An 18,207-nucleotide genomic window follows, 5' to 3' on the forward strand; every position below is an offset into this window, starting at 1 on the left:
CCCCCAAATTATATCTGGTTCTCAAAACGGTTCCATTCAGGACTCTTGGAACCTTGGTGCTATCTAGCAAACCAGCATGGTTCCATTAGTTTTGATCAGAACTATTGTAATCAAGGATTCATTATCAACTGAGGGTGTTGTACAATGCACAACAGAAGTAGACAATAATAGCAAGTTGGTAGATTGCATGGTTTGCTTCAAACTTTTGTTCTGTTATTATTATAGATACTGTATTTTTTTGATCCAAAACACGCCCAGACCAACTATTAACAAGATCTCTGCATGCTCTTTTTGTCAATGATTTCTGACTTGACGTGCCTTCTGACCTTTAGGATATGGCTTTTGGAATTCTGAACCTGTTTTTTGGGGCAAAAATGTTTTTAAAAACTCAAAATTTAGTGCAGAGACTGGAATGAAACCCGTTCTATCATGGTAGAAAAGGGGTATGGGTGCATTCTTGTCAATACATTTTAGAAGGTTGAGGGTTCTGGATGAAACCAATATACCATAAAAGGGTCGTCTGGAGAAACTCTAAGAGGGGGTTTTGGGTTGAAACGTTCACAGTTGGTTCTAGGTATAACTCTTTATGTAAGTCTTTAGGTAGAACCCTCTGAAAGACCTCCTTATGGAACCTTTGTAAAAGGTTGTACCAGGAAGCACGTAGGTTGTAACCCTTTATGTTGGGTTGTAGGTATAACTTTCTGAAAGGCTTGTACCTTTATAAAAGCTTGTACCAATGAGTAAAAACGGGTCTCCCATGGGAACAAACTGAAGAACCCTATATGGTTCTGAAAAGCACCTGTGTTTCTAAGATAGCATATTTTTTATTTTATAATGTCTTATTGATTTATTTAATATTGAATACCTATTATTTCTTTACTAATACGTTATCGACCAATTACCCCTTCATCACATGTACTTGGGACAAAAACTAAACAACCAACAAACAAAGCTTTTCTAAGCGACAGGTTGTGTTGACAGGTGTAATAAGAAACCCAACACCACCATCCCTGAGTGTGAAGAAGACCAAGAAATGTATGAGAGCTCTGGATATTGTGGCATCCTGCTGGACAAAAAGGGCCCCTTCGCTGTGTGCCACCCTAAAGTCAACCCAAACGTAAGTCATTACACCCACATTCACATTCACACACATATACAGTACACATAGAAATAAAGCAGTTCCCTCTTTCAAAAGAATTTGAGTGTCCCTACATGCAGTAAATCACCAGCACAACAATGTAATTCACATAAGGAGCCAAAGTAAGAGGAAGACAGAAATTAGAATTTCTCATTTGAACTACGTATGTGTGTTTCTTCAGAATTACTTCAAGGACTGCGTCTTTGACCTGTGTGAGCTGGATGGAGCTAAGCCCATTCTGTGTGAAGCCATAGAGGCCTACGTCAATGAATGCCAGGACCGCGGGGTTAATATCGGACCCTGGAGGAATGAAACCTTCTGCCGTGAGTATTGGATCAAAGCATAAAATGAAAAATGTTGGTTGGGTCCAACAAACACAGGACTTTCACCCAGGAGACTGCTGTTCATGCCCTGTGTGAAACATTAAGATTAATAAACTATTTAACATAATCATCATCATGACACATATGTGTCACACCGCATACATCACATATGTCACATACATCACATATGTCATATACATCACATACGTAGCATCAAAAATGTCATATGTTTTGTTGATAAAACATATGCCTCCTGTGAACACAGAACTTTATTTTGAAAAGACATGACGCATGTAACAAGTGACCCACTGTCCCTGAGCACCTCAAACTGACATTAGAGGGGTATCTATAGAGCATCAGTGTTTGAAGCATAGGGCCACTGACCAACCTGCCTTAACTGACAAGTTGGGTAAATGAATTGGTTGTATAGTACTGATAGAACAATTTTACAAGTCAAATTATGAGTGCTTTATTTTTACATGGGCTACATCTATTTTTTAAGCCATTTTTACCTCCAGTTAACAATGTATTCTGCATTTATTTTGAGTTTCAATCATTTCGGCATCATATTTCTTACACATAATCCTGATAAGTTATTTTCCTATAGCCTACACTTATAGCCTGCTGCCTATACATTAAAAGTGGTGCCATTTTCTGCATTCCAAATCTTGTCTTGATAATTGCCTCTGTGCTCGCCCTATTACTGACTTGAGCCTTCTGTCCTTTCCCCAGCCCTGAAATGTGGCCCCAACAGCCACTATGAGCCCTGTGCAGACCCCTGTCAGGAGACGTGTACTGGGAAACCTCCATCCTGCAGCGGGCCCTGCTCTGAAGCCTGTGTTTGTGATCCTGGCTACGTGCTGAGTGCCGGCAAGTGTGTCAAAAAGAATTCATGTGGCTGCACATACACCAACGGCCAGTATTATGAGGTACAGTGAAGTGGGTGTGATAAGCCTCTCAGGAATGTGATGTGTGTACTGGGACTAATTTCAATTTAAACCATCTTATTGAGGCCATTTCTGCATTTTGAGGATACTGTGGCCTTGATTTAAGCTTCCTGCAACTAACAAAGTTAAATGTGTGTCTGTGCGTGTGTGTGTGTTTGTCAGCCTGGAGATGAGTTTTATGTGGCCAACTGTAAGCTGAAGTGCAGATGTGATGCTCCCTTCATTATCTGTGATGCTGCTGATTGTCCCCCACTGCACGAGTGTAAACTCCAGGAGGGAGAGCTGGGCTGCTATCCCACCAGTAAGTGAATAATTTACACTCGGATGCATCTGTTATGAAATGCCCACTACTGCACAAGTATAGGACCTTTCGGAGATTTGAAAGCGTTTCTAGGATTTTATAAAGTTGTGCGGATTTAAGGACGTTCCTAGTATTTTATAATGTTTCTAGGATTATAGGATGTTTCTAGGATTTTATAATGGTCACACCCAAACCTTCTACTCCAGGCCCAACAACACCCAAACCATCCACCCCGCGCCCCACAACACCAAAACCATCTACTCCAGGCCCGACAACACCGAAACCAAGTATGACATGTCCATACTTTTTCCAAATTTTTAATTCTTTCTTTCTTACATTAATTTTCCTATTTTCATCAACCATTTTTATCTCCTTCCTCTGCACAGACCCTTGTCCTCCTAATGCAGAGTATATAGACTGTGGTCCAGCTTGTATCCCCACCTGTATGGAACCCTCCACCAACTGCACTGGGTCCTGTATCACTGGCTGCTTCTGCAAACCAGGCTATGTCTTCAAGGGACGGCGCTGTGTTCCACTGGAGAAATGTGGCTGTCTGGATGAGCATAATAACTATTATGAGGTCAGATCCTAGTTCTTATACCCATATACCAACATTCCTGACACTTAATGACAAGAAAGTAGTTCTAGTGACGTACACTGCACTCAGCAATACTGATCCTTTGTTCAATTTTCTTTTAGCCTGGCGAGATTATATTTGGAGATGGCTGCTCAAAGCTGTGTCGCTGTGCAGGGAACTACACTTTGGAATGTGTTGATAACTCCTGTGAACCCACTGAAGAATGTCGCGAGGTCAATGGTGTTGCAGGCTGCTATCCTAAAGGTAATAATGTCCGGTAGATTGTCAAGGAATTGGTACAGGAACTTGTGTGCGATGCTGGAAAGGATCTGAATGAGAATGTGAAGTACATCCGCTTCTGAAAGCAAAAGGGTTTAGAACTGTTTCTAATGACCGCTATCAAGGGGTGGAAAAAACCAAAACCAAAACCAAAACCAACAGTGGCTGTGAGAGGAATGAAACGACAGAGCTTAAGAGCTTGCATATTGGATTGCTTTCAGTATTGATAAGGGTTTCCAACCCTGTCTCCGAGAAATTATGTTTGTATTTTACACAACAGCTTTCTTAATTGTGCTGTTGTGGCAACGTAGTTGCTGTCTTTTTATGTTCGAAGACAAAGTTTCTTTCAGGTAACAAAACACTACATGATACCCTGTGTAGGCTTTGGAAAGAGATGGTTGGGGTTAGATGGTGGGAATACAAAGTGCAGACCATGATGCCACAATTTTGCATCCAGACTCGTGGTCTGTCATGTTCAGGAAACAAATGCACTTTGGTTAAATGTTTCTAAAATAGAGTTTTTTATACCTCAGGTACATCTACATGCATAGCGTCTGGTGATCCCCACTACACAACCTTTGACAAACGCAAGTACAACTTCATGGGGAACTGCAGCTATCTGATGTCTGGTCCCTGCAATACAACCAATCTGCCATACTTCGAGGTCCATGCCGACAATGAAAACCGCTTCAACAGACCCACCATCTCCTATGTAAAGGCTGTACATGTGTATGTACACTCAGTGAAGATTTCCATCCTCAAAGGTGGTACTGTGCAGGTAAAAAAATGAGAGGAGAAACTTACATAGTTTTTGTAACAGACCAGGTGGCAGAATGACAACAGTTGCCAGTGCCATTGTAAATTTAAAATTTAAGATTTTATATAGAGTGTTTTTATAGCTGGTTGTTTCAATTTTCTCAGTAATCCCCCCTTATGTTATTTGCACCTGCTTTTCTCACACAGCTGAATGGGACCAACGTAAACCTGCCAGTGAGTCCAGCCACTGGTGTGTCTGTCTTCAAGTCCGGAAAGCACTACACGGTGTCCATGAACTTTGGCGTGACAGTTCGTTATGATGGAAACCACTTCATGGACATCAAAGTGATCATAGAGTGAGTAAAGACGTAACAGGTGGTGTCACTGGAGACACTCTCTTTACATTCCTACCCCAATCCCATACAGAACACTGTTTTCAAGTTTATGAAAACACCTGAATTGTTGCTCTTACTTCCATAAATCACTAACTTGCAAATTTTCTTGTAATCTGCAGCTATAAAGACAAGCTGTGTGGACTGTGTGGAGATTACGATGGAAATGCCAAGGACGACTTCCGTAAACCAGATGGATCATTGACTACCGATGCCAATGAATTTGGACACAGCTGGAGCACTGATCCAGAGTCAGTATCATATATTTATATTTCCACAAGCATACCACATAAAAAAGCATTATCTGACTAGTTTAAAATCGATTCAATCATTTAGTCTTTTATTTTTACACTCTTAGAACCTCAGCCCCTCAGGACAAATGCTTTTGGAAACCTTATTTCTATCTGGAACCATTTGCTTCCGATGAACCCTTTTCAAATAAGAACCCCCTAGACTGAATATAGATGAAACCTTTGGAATATAATATGGTTCTTGGTAGAACCCTAAGAGTAGCCCCTTTTCCCCGTATTAGCACTAGTTCTTAAACCGGTTCCGTTCAGGGCTCTTGGACCCTTGGTGCTATCTAGCAAACCAGCATGGTTCCATTAGTTTTGATCAGAACTATTGTAATCAAGGATTCATCATCAATGGAGGGTGTTGCACAGTGCACAACAGAAGCAGACAATAATAGCAAGTTGTTAGATTGCATGGTTTGCATCAAACTTTTGTTCTGTTAATATTACAGATACTGTATTTTTTTTTTTTTAATCCAAAAACACACCCAGACCAACCATTAACGAGATCTCTGCATGCTCTTTTTGTCAATGATTTCTGACTTGACTTTTCCATTGTTGCCTTCGTACCTTTAGAATATGACACACCTACTCATGTCATCACGGCTCACACTTCAGGTCAAGGAAAAGCTGCTATTTTTTGGTTCCAACTGAGAATCAACTTTTTGGATTCTGAACCAATTTATTTTTTGGCTAAAGTGCTTTCAAGAAGTCAAAATTAGGTACTGGGACTGGAATGATACATGTTCTATCATGGTAGAAAAAGGGGTATGGGTGAGTTCTTGTTATTACCCTTAGAAGGTTGAGGGTTCTCTGTAAAAAACATTACCCCATAGAAGGGTTCTCTGGAGAATCTCCCAGAGGGTGTTCTGGGTTAAACCTTTTACAGATGGTTCTAGGTATAACCCTTGATGCTAGACTCTAGATAGAACCTTTTGAGGGGGTTCCTTGTGGAAAAATTGTAAATGTTTGTACCAGGGAGCACGTAGGGTATAACCCTATAATGTTGGGCTCTAGGTTTAACTTTCTGAAAGGGCTGTATCTATAAACGTTTGCACCAATGACTAAAAAGGGTTCTCCCATGGGGACAAACTCAAGAACATATATAGTTCTAGATAGCACCTATATTTCTAGGATTGCATAATTATTAAGTTATTATGTTTTTTGTTTATTTAATATTGGATACCTGTTATTTCCGTACTAACAAGTAATAGACCCATTACTGCTTCATCACATGTTCTTGTGACAACAATTAATCAACCAGCACGCAAAACTTCTCTAACTGACTGTCTGTGTTGACAGGTGTAATAAGAAACCCAACACCACAATCCCTGGGTGTGAAGAAGACCAAGAAATGTATGAGAGCTCTGGATACTGTGGCATCTTGCTGGACAAAAAGGGCCCCTTCGCTGTGTGCCACCCTAAAGTCAACCCAAACGTAAGTCATTACACCCACATTCACATTCACACACATATACAGTACACATACAAATGATGCAGTTAAATCAAATAAGGAGCCAAAAGTAAGAAAGTAAGAAAAAGTAACACAGAAATTAGAATTTCTAATTTGAACTATGTGTGTTTCTTAAGAATTACTTCAGGGACTGCGTCTTTGACCTGTGTGAGCTGGATGGAGCCAAACCAATTCTGTGCGAAGCCATAGAGGCCTACGTCAATGAATGCCAGGACCGCGGGGTTAATATCGGACCCTGGAGGAATGAAACCTTCTGCCGTGAGTATTGGGTGAAAGCATAAGAAATGTAGGTTGGATGGAGTGAGGAATGATGGAGTATCCTTTAAAGAGCAAGAAAGTCTAAATGGTGGATGGGTCAAACAAACACAGGACTTTAACCCAGGAGTCTACTGTTCAGGTCCAGTGTGAGGCATTCAGGTTTATAAACTATGTAACATGGTCAACATAATGTGACAGACATGTCACATTGGTCGCATACATCACATCACATACGCTGCATGCATCATAGATGTCACTTCATATACATTACATACATCTCAATGGTCATATCACCTTTGTCACAACACGTGTCACATCAACTTCATATACTGTAAGTAAGTTAACGACAATGTGATTTATGTGATATTTACGTAATGTATGTTATGTTGGGTAAAATAAATTGGTTGTACAGTACTGATAGGACAATTTCACAAGTCAAATTATTAGTGTTTTATTTTACATGGGCTACATTTATATTTTTTACCTCCAGTTAACTATGTATTCTGCATTTATTTTGAGTTTTCAATGATTTTGGCATCATATTTTTTGCACATAATCCTGATAAGTTATTTTCCTATAGCCAACACTTATAGCCTGCTACCTATACATTAAAAGTGGTGCCATTTTCTGCATTCCAAATCTTGTCTTGATAATTGCCTCTGTGCTCGCCCTGTTACTGACTTGAGCCTCCTGTCCTTCCCCCAGCCCTGAAATGTGGCCCCAACAGCCACTATGAGCCCTGTGCAGACCCCTGTCAGGAGACGTGTACTGGGAAACCTCCATCCTGCAGCGGGCCCTGCTCTGAAGCCTGTGTTTGTGATCCTGGCTACGTGCTGAGTGCCGGCAAGTGTGTCAAAAAGAATTCATGTGGCTGCACATACACCAACGGCCAGTATTATGAGGTACAGTGAAGTGGGTGTGATAAGTCACTTGGGAATGTGGTGTGTGTACTGGGACTAATTTCATTTTTAAACCATCTTATTGAGGCCATTTCTGCATTTTGAGGATAGTGTGGCCTTGATTTAAGCTTCCTGCAACTAACAAAGTTAAATGTGTGTGTGTGTGTGTGTGTGTGTGTGTGTGTGTGTGTGTGTGTGTGTGTGTCTGTGTGTGTATGTCAGCCTGGAGATGAGTTTTATGTGGACAACTGTAAACTGAAGTGCAGATGTGATGCTCCCCTAATTACCTGTGACGCTGCTGATTGTCCCCCACTGCACGAGTGTAAACTCCAGGAGGGAGAGCTGGGCTGCTATCCCACCAGTAAGTGAATAATTTACACTCGGATGCATCTGTTATGAAATGCCCACTATTGCACAAGTATAGGACGTTTCTGGGATTTAGTAATGTTGCTTGGATTTTAGGATGTTTCTAGGATTTTAGAACTTTGCAAGGATTTTAGGACTTTTCTAAGATTTTATAACGTTTCTAGGATTTTAGGTCGTTTGTAGGATTTAAAGATGTTTCTAGGATTGTAGGTCATTTCCAGGATTTTAGGACGTTTCCAATATTTAAGGGCTGGATGGATGGATTTAAGGACATTTTCTGAGATTTCAGTCAAAGTCAAAAGCAGAGGAGAACTGTTATTTAGCTGTTGTCTTACTGAGAGTTTGAAGCTCAGGAGAGCAGTCAGTCAGCTGTTTTTGACTGTTCGCTCAGCTGTATTGTACTCTGATGTCGTCTGTGTCTCTCAGGCTCTCAGGACTGTGTGGTGTCTGGAGATCCTCATTACAACACATTTGACAAGAAGTTCTACAGCTTCATGGGGACATGTACCTACACATTGGCCAGAACCTGCAAGAACAACACAGGTAGGAGCAGGCCTAAATATTTATTAATTAGTTTTTTTTTTTAACTTCCATTATACCTGCCACAACTCTTAACCCTTTTAAACCTGAGAAAATTGGCTTGATTTTGTTTTTCTTCTTTTTTTTCTTACTTCTTTTCTTCAAAGACATGAGAAGAAGTTACATAGAAATTACCTGAAATTAAGCAAAAAACGAAAGGAAAAATGTAAAAAATAAAATAAAATAATAATAATGTAAAAATAAAAATAAATATATGGATAAAATAGTTAATAATTATACTAATTATTACAAATATATATATATTATTTTTATTATTTTTTTGAGGGTGGCTGTAATTGCTTTTGTTTTTTTCCCGGAACAGTGTGAGTGTGAAAGAGGTTATTTTCATCCTTCCTAGGACTTTAGGACTTTTCTTGAATTTTGTAGTGTTTCAAGGATTTTCTGACATTTCTAGGAAATTCAAAATGTTTTTAGGATTTGGGGACATTTCTAGGACTTTAGAACATTTCTAAGATTTCAGGACATTTCTAGGACTTTAGAATAATTTCTTGGATTTTGGGATGCTTCTATGATTTTAGAACATTTCTAGGATTTTAGAACATTTCTAGGATTTCATAATGTTGCTAGGATTTTAGTGTCATTAGGGGCATAGCTAGGACCTTCGGGGGTGCAGAGGATCCTCCACTGGCACTTTTTAAAATTTAAATAAAAGGTCTTTTTTATGCTGTTTTATGCACTCTGGCACCCTATGTATACTAAAAGTACAAAAACAATTCCCAGTGGGAATCACTTCATTTTTACTGTGAATCAAAAAGTAGTTGGGGGGCCACCCAGCACCCCATTGGGGGCCGTAAGTTGAGTGTCACTCCTGTAAAGTCTGGTAATCTTACACCAGGGGGTGGCACTGCAACTACATGATAAATGAAATCAACCATAGTGGTGATTAGTGTAACTTATATAAAGCTGTATTTCAATGAGAAACACATTTTTCTTTTCTTAGCACATGTGGTTTTTAGACATTTTACATGTGATAAATCTGCATTTACATGCAGTTTAAGCATCAAAAAAAGCACACAGTAAACTGTTTGCTCTGTGTGCAGGGCCGTGGTTCTCAGTGGAGGGGAAGAACGAGGAGAGAGGACTGTCAGGTTTGTCCTACCTGAGAAAACTCTACGTGACTGTGAACGGAATCACTGTGACCCTGATGAAAGCCAGGAGGACGCTGGTCAGTAACATTTACACCTGTGCACAAAGTATTCTCCACAAGCTGTCAGTATCACAAGAGGATGACTTGGCATGCGTATATACGTGTACCACACACACACTCACACACAGATACCAGCTGTACTACTCTCTCTATATCTTAATCTTATGGTTTAGTGAAATTACAACCCAAAGCCTGTTCCTCGTTCTCTTCGCCTTTTTATTTGATCTTATCCTTCACTTTGATCTCTTTTTAATCCCAGAAATCTGTCCGTACTCTTTCTCCTCTTCGTCTCCTGTACTCATCTGTTTGATCCGTCCACAGATCAAACGGGTTTTCTCCGTGTCAATGCTCCGTCATCCTATCCAGCCCGAGATGTAAATCCCTGTGTGCTGGCTTTTATTCACATCTGTAAAGCTGACAGGAAAATGTGAAAATTGAGTGTACCTTGAGCTTTTGTTCTACATCGTCTTCACACCGTGTTTTCCTCTTTCATCCCGGCAGGTAAACGGACGGAGAGTGTCCCTCCCTCACTTCCCCTCTCCCCTCATGTCTCTCAGTCTGGCCGGTCAGTTCATCACCCTGCAGACGCCCTTCGGCCTGCAGGTGCGCTGGGATGGAAACCATTACGCCCAGATCACAGTCCCCAGGTTAGAGATCCATTCAGATTTAATAATCTAAATCCTTTAGAATGCCAAAGTCACACAGTAACACAAAAAACTAACTGATGGAGGCAGCACTAGACAAGTAGCTCCTGTGTTCAGTGAGCTAAAATGACTTTTTTTCTCAATGGAGTCTGGTGGTTTGGATAAAAGCATAGAGGGGAACTAAAAGGTGAATTTGTGAAAATACTCTCAATATAGCATACACTTGATATTGATGTTTTTTAGGGTGGCCAAAATACATTTTTTTTACAGGCCCTCATCCAAAGCAGTACACTGCTTAGCTGCCATGTCAACACTCTTGTGTGCTTCTTTTAAGTGTGGACTGTCATCTATTGTAGGTAATACACTGACTTTGGATAAGTACTTCATAAAAACCTATTTAAAAAAAACTACCCCTTTAATGTAACATTAAGTTCACTGAAAGTCTATCCAACATGATGTCTCAAACACACAAATCAATACTTACCTTGCACAGATAAAACAGCCTAAAAGTGAATTGTTTATCTTTATATGTGAAACAAAGAATGAAGAAACATATAAGATGATTGTTCTTCTGTTAAGACAATTTCTGTACCTGTGAATCCATTCTCTACCCACTTTTGTTTTGGGCGGAAATGTTGAAAATTGAAAGTGTATTTAGCCTGGACATGAAGGAGTCTCTGCACACCCTGAAAGACAGAATGCTGTCAGCAGTTAATATATACGATGATGCTATAAACTGCAGAGGGCCATAGTTTAATCTGAGTGGAGGTATATGTCATGAAAACAGAAATCAGATGGGCATCTGTCCAATCTGTAGATCAAAGGTCACACAGATCTGCTATTTTTAATAAATCCTCTCATCACTCTTAATACTTTTCTTATAAACCTTCCATCGATGATGACAATGCCTGGACTAAAAGCATCAGATGAAAAGATTTTTGTGTTCTGTCTCTTTGTTTCTAGAATTCCATTAAAGAGACAAAACACTATTTGACCTTTTAAGTCTTCTTAAAACGTTAGTCTTCATCTCTTAATCCCGTCTTCGCGCTGTCTCCGTCCCCACCAGCTCCTACCGTGACCAGATGTGCGGCCTCTGCGGAGACTACGACGGAAAGCCAGACAATGACTTCACCAAACCAGATGGTGTTCTGGTGGGAAACGTCAACGATTTTGGGAACAGCTGGCAAACTGAGGAGGATGAGGATGACTCGTGAGTTTTTCACTTTTGTGTTGAAATCTGGGAATTTATAGATTTCCTTTAAACGTCTGGAGAAATTTAAGCATGTGTATAACTACATGTGAATAATAATCTGTGCACATGCTCAGCTGCTTATAGTTTGATAATTATAATAAAACAAACAAATTCTGTGTATGGATTTATACATGTACGATGGAGAATTAGGGCCATGTTAAAGAAAAAAAATTATGGATTTTGATAATTGAATTATAATATTACAAGAATAAAGTTATAATCTCGAGATTAAACTCGTAGAATTCTAAGAATAAAGTCATAGTTTTGTGAGAAAAATCTTCATTTTATGAGAATAAACTGAATTTTACAAGAAAAAAGATAGCATTTTACAAGAATAAAGTCAGAATTTTATGAGAGAGGGAATATTATATAACAGAAATAAACATAATACCAGGAATCTATGAAGGTCAGAGCTCATTTCAAAACGAAAATCCATTAACTGTGTGTGACACAGCATGACACCAGGGAAAACTCCCCCGTTATACGTGTACACAGGTACAATATGATAATATTCTGCAAAGAATTTTAATTTTGAGGGAACATATATCAAAAATTGATACCGCCATAATTCCTGAGGATGAATGAAATAGTTTGTGACCCTGCAGTTGTGTTTGTGTTGATCAGGTGTACCCCAGGCACCAAGCCTGACCCCGACTGTGACCCCAAACTTGAGGCTGAGGTGGTCAAACCAGACAAATGTGGCAAAATCAAAGACCCTGCCGGACCCTTCAAGTAAGAAAGCACCTTTTCTTTTTTTTTGAATTTGTAACGAATTATTGACCTGCTCCAACTGTTGCAGTTGCAGTGATACATGGCATCACAAATAACCAAATATTAAACATAAAAGCATGGGGAAGAGGCAACAAGAACTTTAACAAGACATGTCCCAAATATGAACAAGAAATCAGTGAAAAAGTTAGTCAACAATAAAATATAATATTTAATTTTACTATAGCAACGTTTAGCTGTTCACAATAAATGGATGGATGTACTCCCTGTCGGAGCTGAGTCAGCACATGTTTATCTTGTGGAGTGGATGTGTATCAGATAACACACTGTGGATAAAGGCAAGTCAGAGGGTGTCATAATAGATACTAACATCAGTGTGAAAGTTTTCAAAAGATAGTTTATTGGCTCAGTTTTGGACTTTACAGCTGCACAGAAGGTGTGTGTTTGTGATATCTTCACAGAGATTATCTCACTCATTTATCTGTTTCAGATTACAGATATCACTCGTTCTAGGAAAATCACATGGAAAACACTGGACTCTGAACCATATCAAAGCACCCACACACACACTTTTTTTTACCGATTGTTTTTATCCATTTTAAATGCAACAACTAATAACTGCTTTCAAATTGACAATACATAAATATCAGGGCAGTGAAAGACAGGTAAAAGAAAAATAATTAAATAATTAAAAACAGGACATAATAACAAATGAAATACATATTCGACATTCTTACATGATTTGATTTATTTCGGTCATGTAAAAAAGAAAATAGGTAAGTGATTATACAAACAGACAGACAAAAAAGTAATATACAGACAATGAACAACATAAAACAAAAGAAATAGTCAAACACATGATGTCTTAGATATTCAAAAAGGATTGACAATAAGCATGAACTTATTTAATCCCACTCCTACTCCATAAATCCTTGAATTTTAATTAAAGAGCTTCCTTATTAATTCAAACCTATACCCTAATAAACTAAACATATATACATACACACACATACCCAAAATCAAATATCTTCAGCTTTTTTTATTATTATTTACAGAAAAAAATGTATCCAAAAAAAATAAACCGTAGCCCCTTAAAACACCTGCTGATTGCTAAAACCTCAGTGAAAATCATGTGTTATACATCATTTTAAACTGGTTTATGGTTAGACATTGTTTTAGCTCAACATTAAAACTGTTCCATAGCTTTGCTCCACAGGCTGATATACAAAAACTTAAAAAAAAAATAAAAAGCAGCCACATCAAATTAAATTTCCCTTTTAAATTATAACCCCACTCTCAATCATTGAACATTTTTTTAATATTTCCTCGTAGTAGGTTATTTTTAGCCTTAAACATTATTTGTGACATTTGAAATTCCACAAGATATCTAAATTTTAAAAGTCGTAAGAATAAAGAGTTAGGTATCTGACAAAAAAAATAAACCCATGATATCCACACACACATTCATATATTTTGTTTTTATATGTGTATTTTTTTTTTTCCATTCTCCAATAAAAGCATATAAATGTTCTCAACATTATACATCGTTACATTTGTATTTCTTTTCAAGGACTTAAGTGGATGGTACACGTGTAATCAGCAGCATTAGTTGTGATTTTTCAGTGTGTTTTTTTTTGTGTTTTAGGGAGTGCATCAGTGTGGTGAACCCCACTCCATTCTTTAAGAGCTGTGTGTTTGACATGTGTCAGTTCAACGGCACGCAGCATGTTCTGTGTGACCAGCTGCAGGCCTACACCGACGCCTGCCAGAGCGCCGGAGCCAAAGTCCACCCGTGGAGAACCCAGAGCTTCTGCCGTATGTCTTTACTATTTTTATGTGATGAACTTTTTTTTTTCCAAAGATCATTGTCTCTTTGCTGATGGCAGAGGACATCCTGTTCCATTTGATGTAAATCATTTTTTTGATCCTCCCTACCTTTTCTTTGTTCATCACATATCCTCTCCTCCCTCCATGCAGCCCTGGACTGTCCTCCCAACAGCTCCTACACTCTGTGCGCCAGTTCCTGCCCGGAGACGTGTCTTGACGTGGTTGGTCCTCCCGGCTGTGAGGACGTGTGCGTGGAGGGTTGCGAGTGTAACCCGGGCTTCATCCTCAGCAACGACAAGTGTGTGTCACTGAAGGACTGCGGCTGTGTGGACAGCAGTGGAGACTATCACCCTGTAAGTGGCAACAACCTCCCAATAAATTATGAATAAATCATATTTTAAGCACAAACTCGACAATAGAAAAGCATTGTTTTTAGTTAAGTCTTTGAAACCAAAGAAAATTAGCCGGATTCATTTCAAGAACATAAGAAGGAGGCAGTGAAGAACTTTACAAGAAATGATCTAAAATAATCGCAAGAAATTAATGTTATAAGAAAATTACCTGACAATTTGCACAAAAAAAGAAAAGTAAACAAAAACATATATAACAAATAGAATTTAAATAAATATTAAATATTAAGCTTATATGACAAATCTAATTTAAAGTACATTTTATATTTTCTGGAAAATATTCCTTATTTTTTGTTAATTTTCTCTCTCTCTTTTCATTTTCAGATAATTTCACTAATGACTTTAACTTCAGATAATTTTGCTAATTTCCAGCAATTCGCAAGACATTTCTTGCCAATTTAAAAAAAAAAAGCAGACAACTTGCTTGCATTTAAAAGTTTAGATGCTTGTGAAAGGCGTCCAAACGCAACAAATGATAACTCATGTTGATCCAGGTCTTAAAGGGTTAACCACACTGTCTTGTATATGAGCTAAACAATGACGTTTCTGGAGGCTTGATGCATTAAGATTGTATTGTATCTTCCTATACAATGTGTAATTTGCATTTGTGTGTGTGTGTTTGTGTGTGTGTGTATCAGGTGGATGATAGCTGGTACTTGGAGGGCTGTGAGCAGAAGTGTGTGTGTCACAGTGGAGGTTTGATCCAGTGTCACAACAGCAGCTGTAAACCAGCCACCGAGAGCTGCCAGCTGCAAGACGGAGAATATGAGTGTCGCCCTCTGGGTATGTTTTACACACACTCACACACACACAGAGAGAGTCATGTTTCCATCACCTCAGGACATTACATTGACTTAATATAATTTTAGCACTTACTTCTTTCACCAACCCATTGAATAATATGATATGGATACATCAGTATATCAGGTTTCAAAGCACTTGTTATGAGATCTTTCTCATCAACACATCTCATATTAACATCATTTTACATATAGGACATGGGGCGACCAGAGTACTTGTTTAACAATAAAGCTCCTGCTAACTCACCTGCTCAGTGGCCCAGCTGATTCTTTTTTTAAATACAATTTTCAGTATTAGTTTAGTAGTATTAGTTTAGTTTTATAAAGCATTTGGGTTTTTAAGGAGGTTTTAAATAATTTTTTTTCAGTGCTCATGGTCCCCATAAGCCCAAAAAGAGTTGCTGTGTTTTAACCCAATACTAAGATTTAACTCTAATCCACTTTGCTTAACCCTAACCCGAAGCTTTACTCAGCCTTTCCTTACCTTAACCCAAGTCTTCACCCCTAAAATTTAACAATTTAAGTTAAGGGGTCCCTTTACAAGCAAAACATTAAACTGCTCACAACAAGGTCTGTTAATAATCTTGAGTAGCCACACAGAAAATTAAACCAAAACAATCTAAAGTGATAATAAGTTGATTTTGAAACAGACTTTATTGTCATTATATGTACAACACACAACAGAAAATATCAACAGCAACTCTGCCTGGTGCAAAATATGAAGCAGTAAACAGCCAAGTAGAAAAAATAAGAGCACAGTAAATAAAGCAACAGTGATAATAAATAAATGACAGTGAGGTTGTAGTCTGACAACTAATAACTTAAGTAGTTCATAAAACCAGAGTTAAAATCTTACTGACATACAAGTCATGCTTCAGACATGTATAAACTATAAAAAGAACATTTTTCTTTGCTTAACTGTAACACTGCTCTGGAGTAGAAAGTGCTTTTATAGTCGGGTTGTCCGGGTTTTAATAGCACTGCAGGTAGGAGAAAGAAGTATGTATTTTTGATTTTGGGGTGAACAGTCCCTTTTAAGACCTTCATTATCTCAGTTGACATATATGGTGCATGTTTCTATCAAATGACCACACTGTTACACATACATGCTGACGTATACAAAGTCTGTAAAGCTCCATACAAGTGTCTGTGTATGTTTTACGTGATTTACAACAGTGTACTACATGCTAACAGTGGCACTTTTTGGGAAGACAACGTGTGAAATTCATCAGCAAACAGTCGAGACTTCACACAGTTTGGCTAAATTCCTCGCTCTCTCTTGCAGGAAGTGGTATCTGCTCAGTGTCTGGTGATCCCCACTACACCACCTTTGACAAACACACCCACCACTACATGGGCGCCTGCTCCTACACCCTGACCAAACCCTGCAACGAGTCCTCTGGCATGCCCTACTTCACCGTGGACACCCAGAATGAGCACAGGGGGAGCAATAAGAAGGTTTCCTACGTCAGAGCTGTTGTGATCAATGTGAACGGTGTGACCATCATCCTCGGCAAGGGCCGCAACGTCCAGGTATGTTACCTGAAAGCATGGCAGATTTTCATTAACCGAATATAAAATACGCGTAATAAAACACATACAAAAAGGATTTTACACTCGCATGAGTGATAGAAATCCCTCATATGTGGCAGCTCCCACATATAAGGGGCTCGCCTTTCCATTAATGGCTCCTTAAACACACCTACGTGGCCTTGGATTGTAAATAATGACGGCTAGTGTGGTGGCTGCAATAGAAATAAAGCTGCTAATGTTTTGGACATCCATCACCATGCTTCTTGAAATGTTTTCATCAGAGGAGAAGTCACAGAACAGCACTCAGTTAATATGCAGTCATCTCACAATTGTTTTTTATTGACATTTCAAAAATATCGCTTAACTTTTTGTGCAAACCTGTGATGGAAACCCGCTTTGTGTTGCATTCATGTGAACGTGCACCAGAGTGATATTTCACAAGATCACCAGTGACGGACTTTCGCACTTATTTCCTTAAAATAAAATTGAGAATAGGCAACACGGCCCATAAATCATACTGTGGTTGAGACTCACCTGTCACCTGAGGCTCCAGATTAACGTGGTAGGTAAAACACGTGCAAATCTGTAATGAAAACCTGCCTACAGACGGTTGGTTTTAGGAAAATGTTTTTGTTATATTATGGGCTAAAAAATAAGTTAATTGACAGATGATTAACAAGCAGCCGTCCTGATAATCAGTGATTCCTGTTTCAGTCATCAGATTAAACGTCTCTGTGTTCCTCAGGTCAATGGCACAGTGGTTGTCCCACCTATCACCTCCATCAGCGGAGTTAAGATCTTCTTGAGCGGCAAGTTTGTCGTCCTGGAAACATCCTTCGGCCTCAGGGTGCGCTTCGATGGCAACCACCACGCTGACGTCACCTTGCCATCCTCCTACAACGGCCTGCTCTGCGGCATGTGTGGTAAGAACCAGTATCATTTATTAATTGTTATTTCCATATCACTAGTGATTCCAGTCCCGATTTTCTTCATGACAGCTATTTCCACTCATGACAGCTATTTCCACTCGATAGCCAACTCTATGTCGAAAACTGTGTAACATATTTTAATGTTTGCTTTCCCGGCAGGAAATTTCAACGGAAACTCCAAAGACGACAACTTGAAACCAGACAACACACAGGCTGCTAACACCAATGAACTGGGAGACAGCTGGCAGGTTCCTGACCCACGGCCTGAGTGAGTCACACAGCACAACACATAATATTTTTGAGATTTGGCAGTTCTGTGAGGTCACCAAAAAT

At 39.1% G+C, this 18,207-nt stretch overlaps 1 protein-coding gene across 1 annotated transcript in view; it reads left to right on the forward strand.

The window, feature by feature from the left end:
* Positions 1-18,207, forward strand: part of zanl (zonadhesin, like) — a 38,826-nt gene that overhangs the window by 8,973 nt on the left and 11,646 nt on the right. Inside the window, exons 16-40 of the mRNA XM_088074024.1 lie at positions 982-1,117; positions 1,320-1,461; positions 2,194-2,390; positions 2,571-2,709; positions 2,916-2,996; positions 3,096-3,289; positions 3,409-3,550; positions 4,099-4,343; positions 4,529-4,677; positions 4,836-4,964; positions 6,309-6,444; positions 6,597-6,738; positions 7,444-7,640; positions 7,860-7,998; positions 8,430-8,546; positions 9,644-9,768; positions 10,252-10,397; positions 11,461-11,604; positions 12,271-12,378; positions 14,021-14,190; positions 14,353-14,555; positions 15,251-15,395; positions 16,698-16,945; positions 17,691-17,868; positions 18,034-18,142. Coding sequence (XP_087930150.1) covers positions 982-1,117; positions 1,320-1,461; positions 2,194-2,390; positions 2,571-2,709; positions 2,916-2,996; positions 3,096-3,289; positions 3,409-3,550; positions 4,099-4,343; positions 4,529-4,677; positions 4,836-4,964; positions 6,309-6,444; positions 6,597-6,738; positions 7,444-7,640; positions 7,860-7,998; positions 8,430-8,546; positions 9,644-9,768; positions 10,252-10,397; positions 11,461-11,604; positions 12,271-12,378; positions 14,021-14,190; positions 14,353-14,555; positions 15,251-15,395; positions 16,698-16,945; positions 17,691-17,868; positions 18,034-18,142 — 3,861 coding nt within the window. The remainder of the gene's footprint in view (positions 1-981; positions 1,118-1,319; positions 1,462-2,193; positions 2,391-2,570; positions 2,710-2,915; positions 2,997-3,095; positions 3,290-3,408; positions 3,551-4,098; positions 4,344-4,528; positions 4,678-4,835; positions 4,965-6,308; positions 6,445-6,596; positions 6,739-7,443; positions 7,641-7,859; positions 7,999-8,429; positions 8,547-9,643; positions 9,769-10,251; positions 10,398-11,460; positions 11,605-12,270; positions 12,379-14,020; positions 14,191-14,352; positions 14,556-15,250; positions 15,396-16,697; positions 16,946-17,690; positions 17,869-18,033; positions 18,143-18,207) is intronic.

The sequence above is a fragment of the Plectropomus leopardus genome, chromosome 23, assembly GCF_026936395.1.
Source record: "Plectropomus leopardus strain MGB_pleo_1.0 chromosome 23, ASM2693639v1, whole genome shotgun sequence".
NCBI classification, from domain to species: Eukaryota; Metazoa; Chordata; class Actinopteri; order Perciformes; family Serranidae; genus Plectropomus; species Plectropomus leopardus.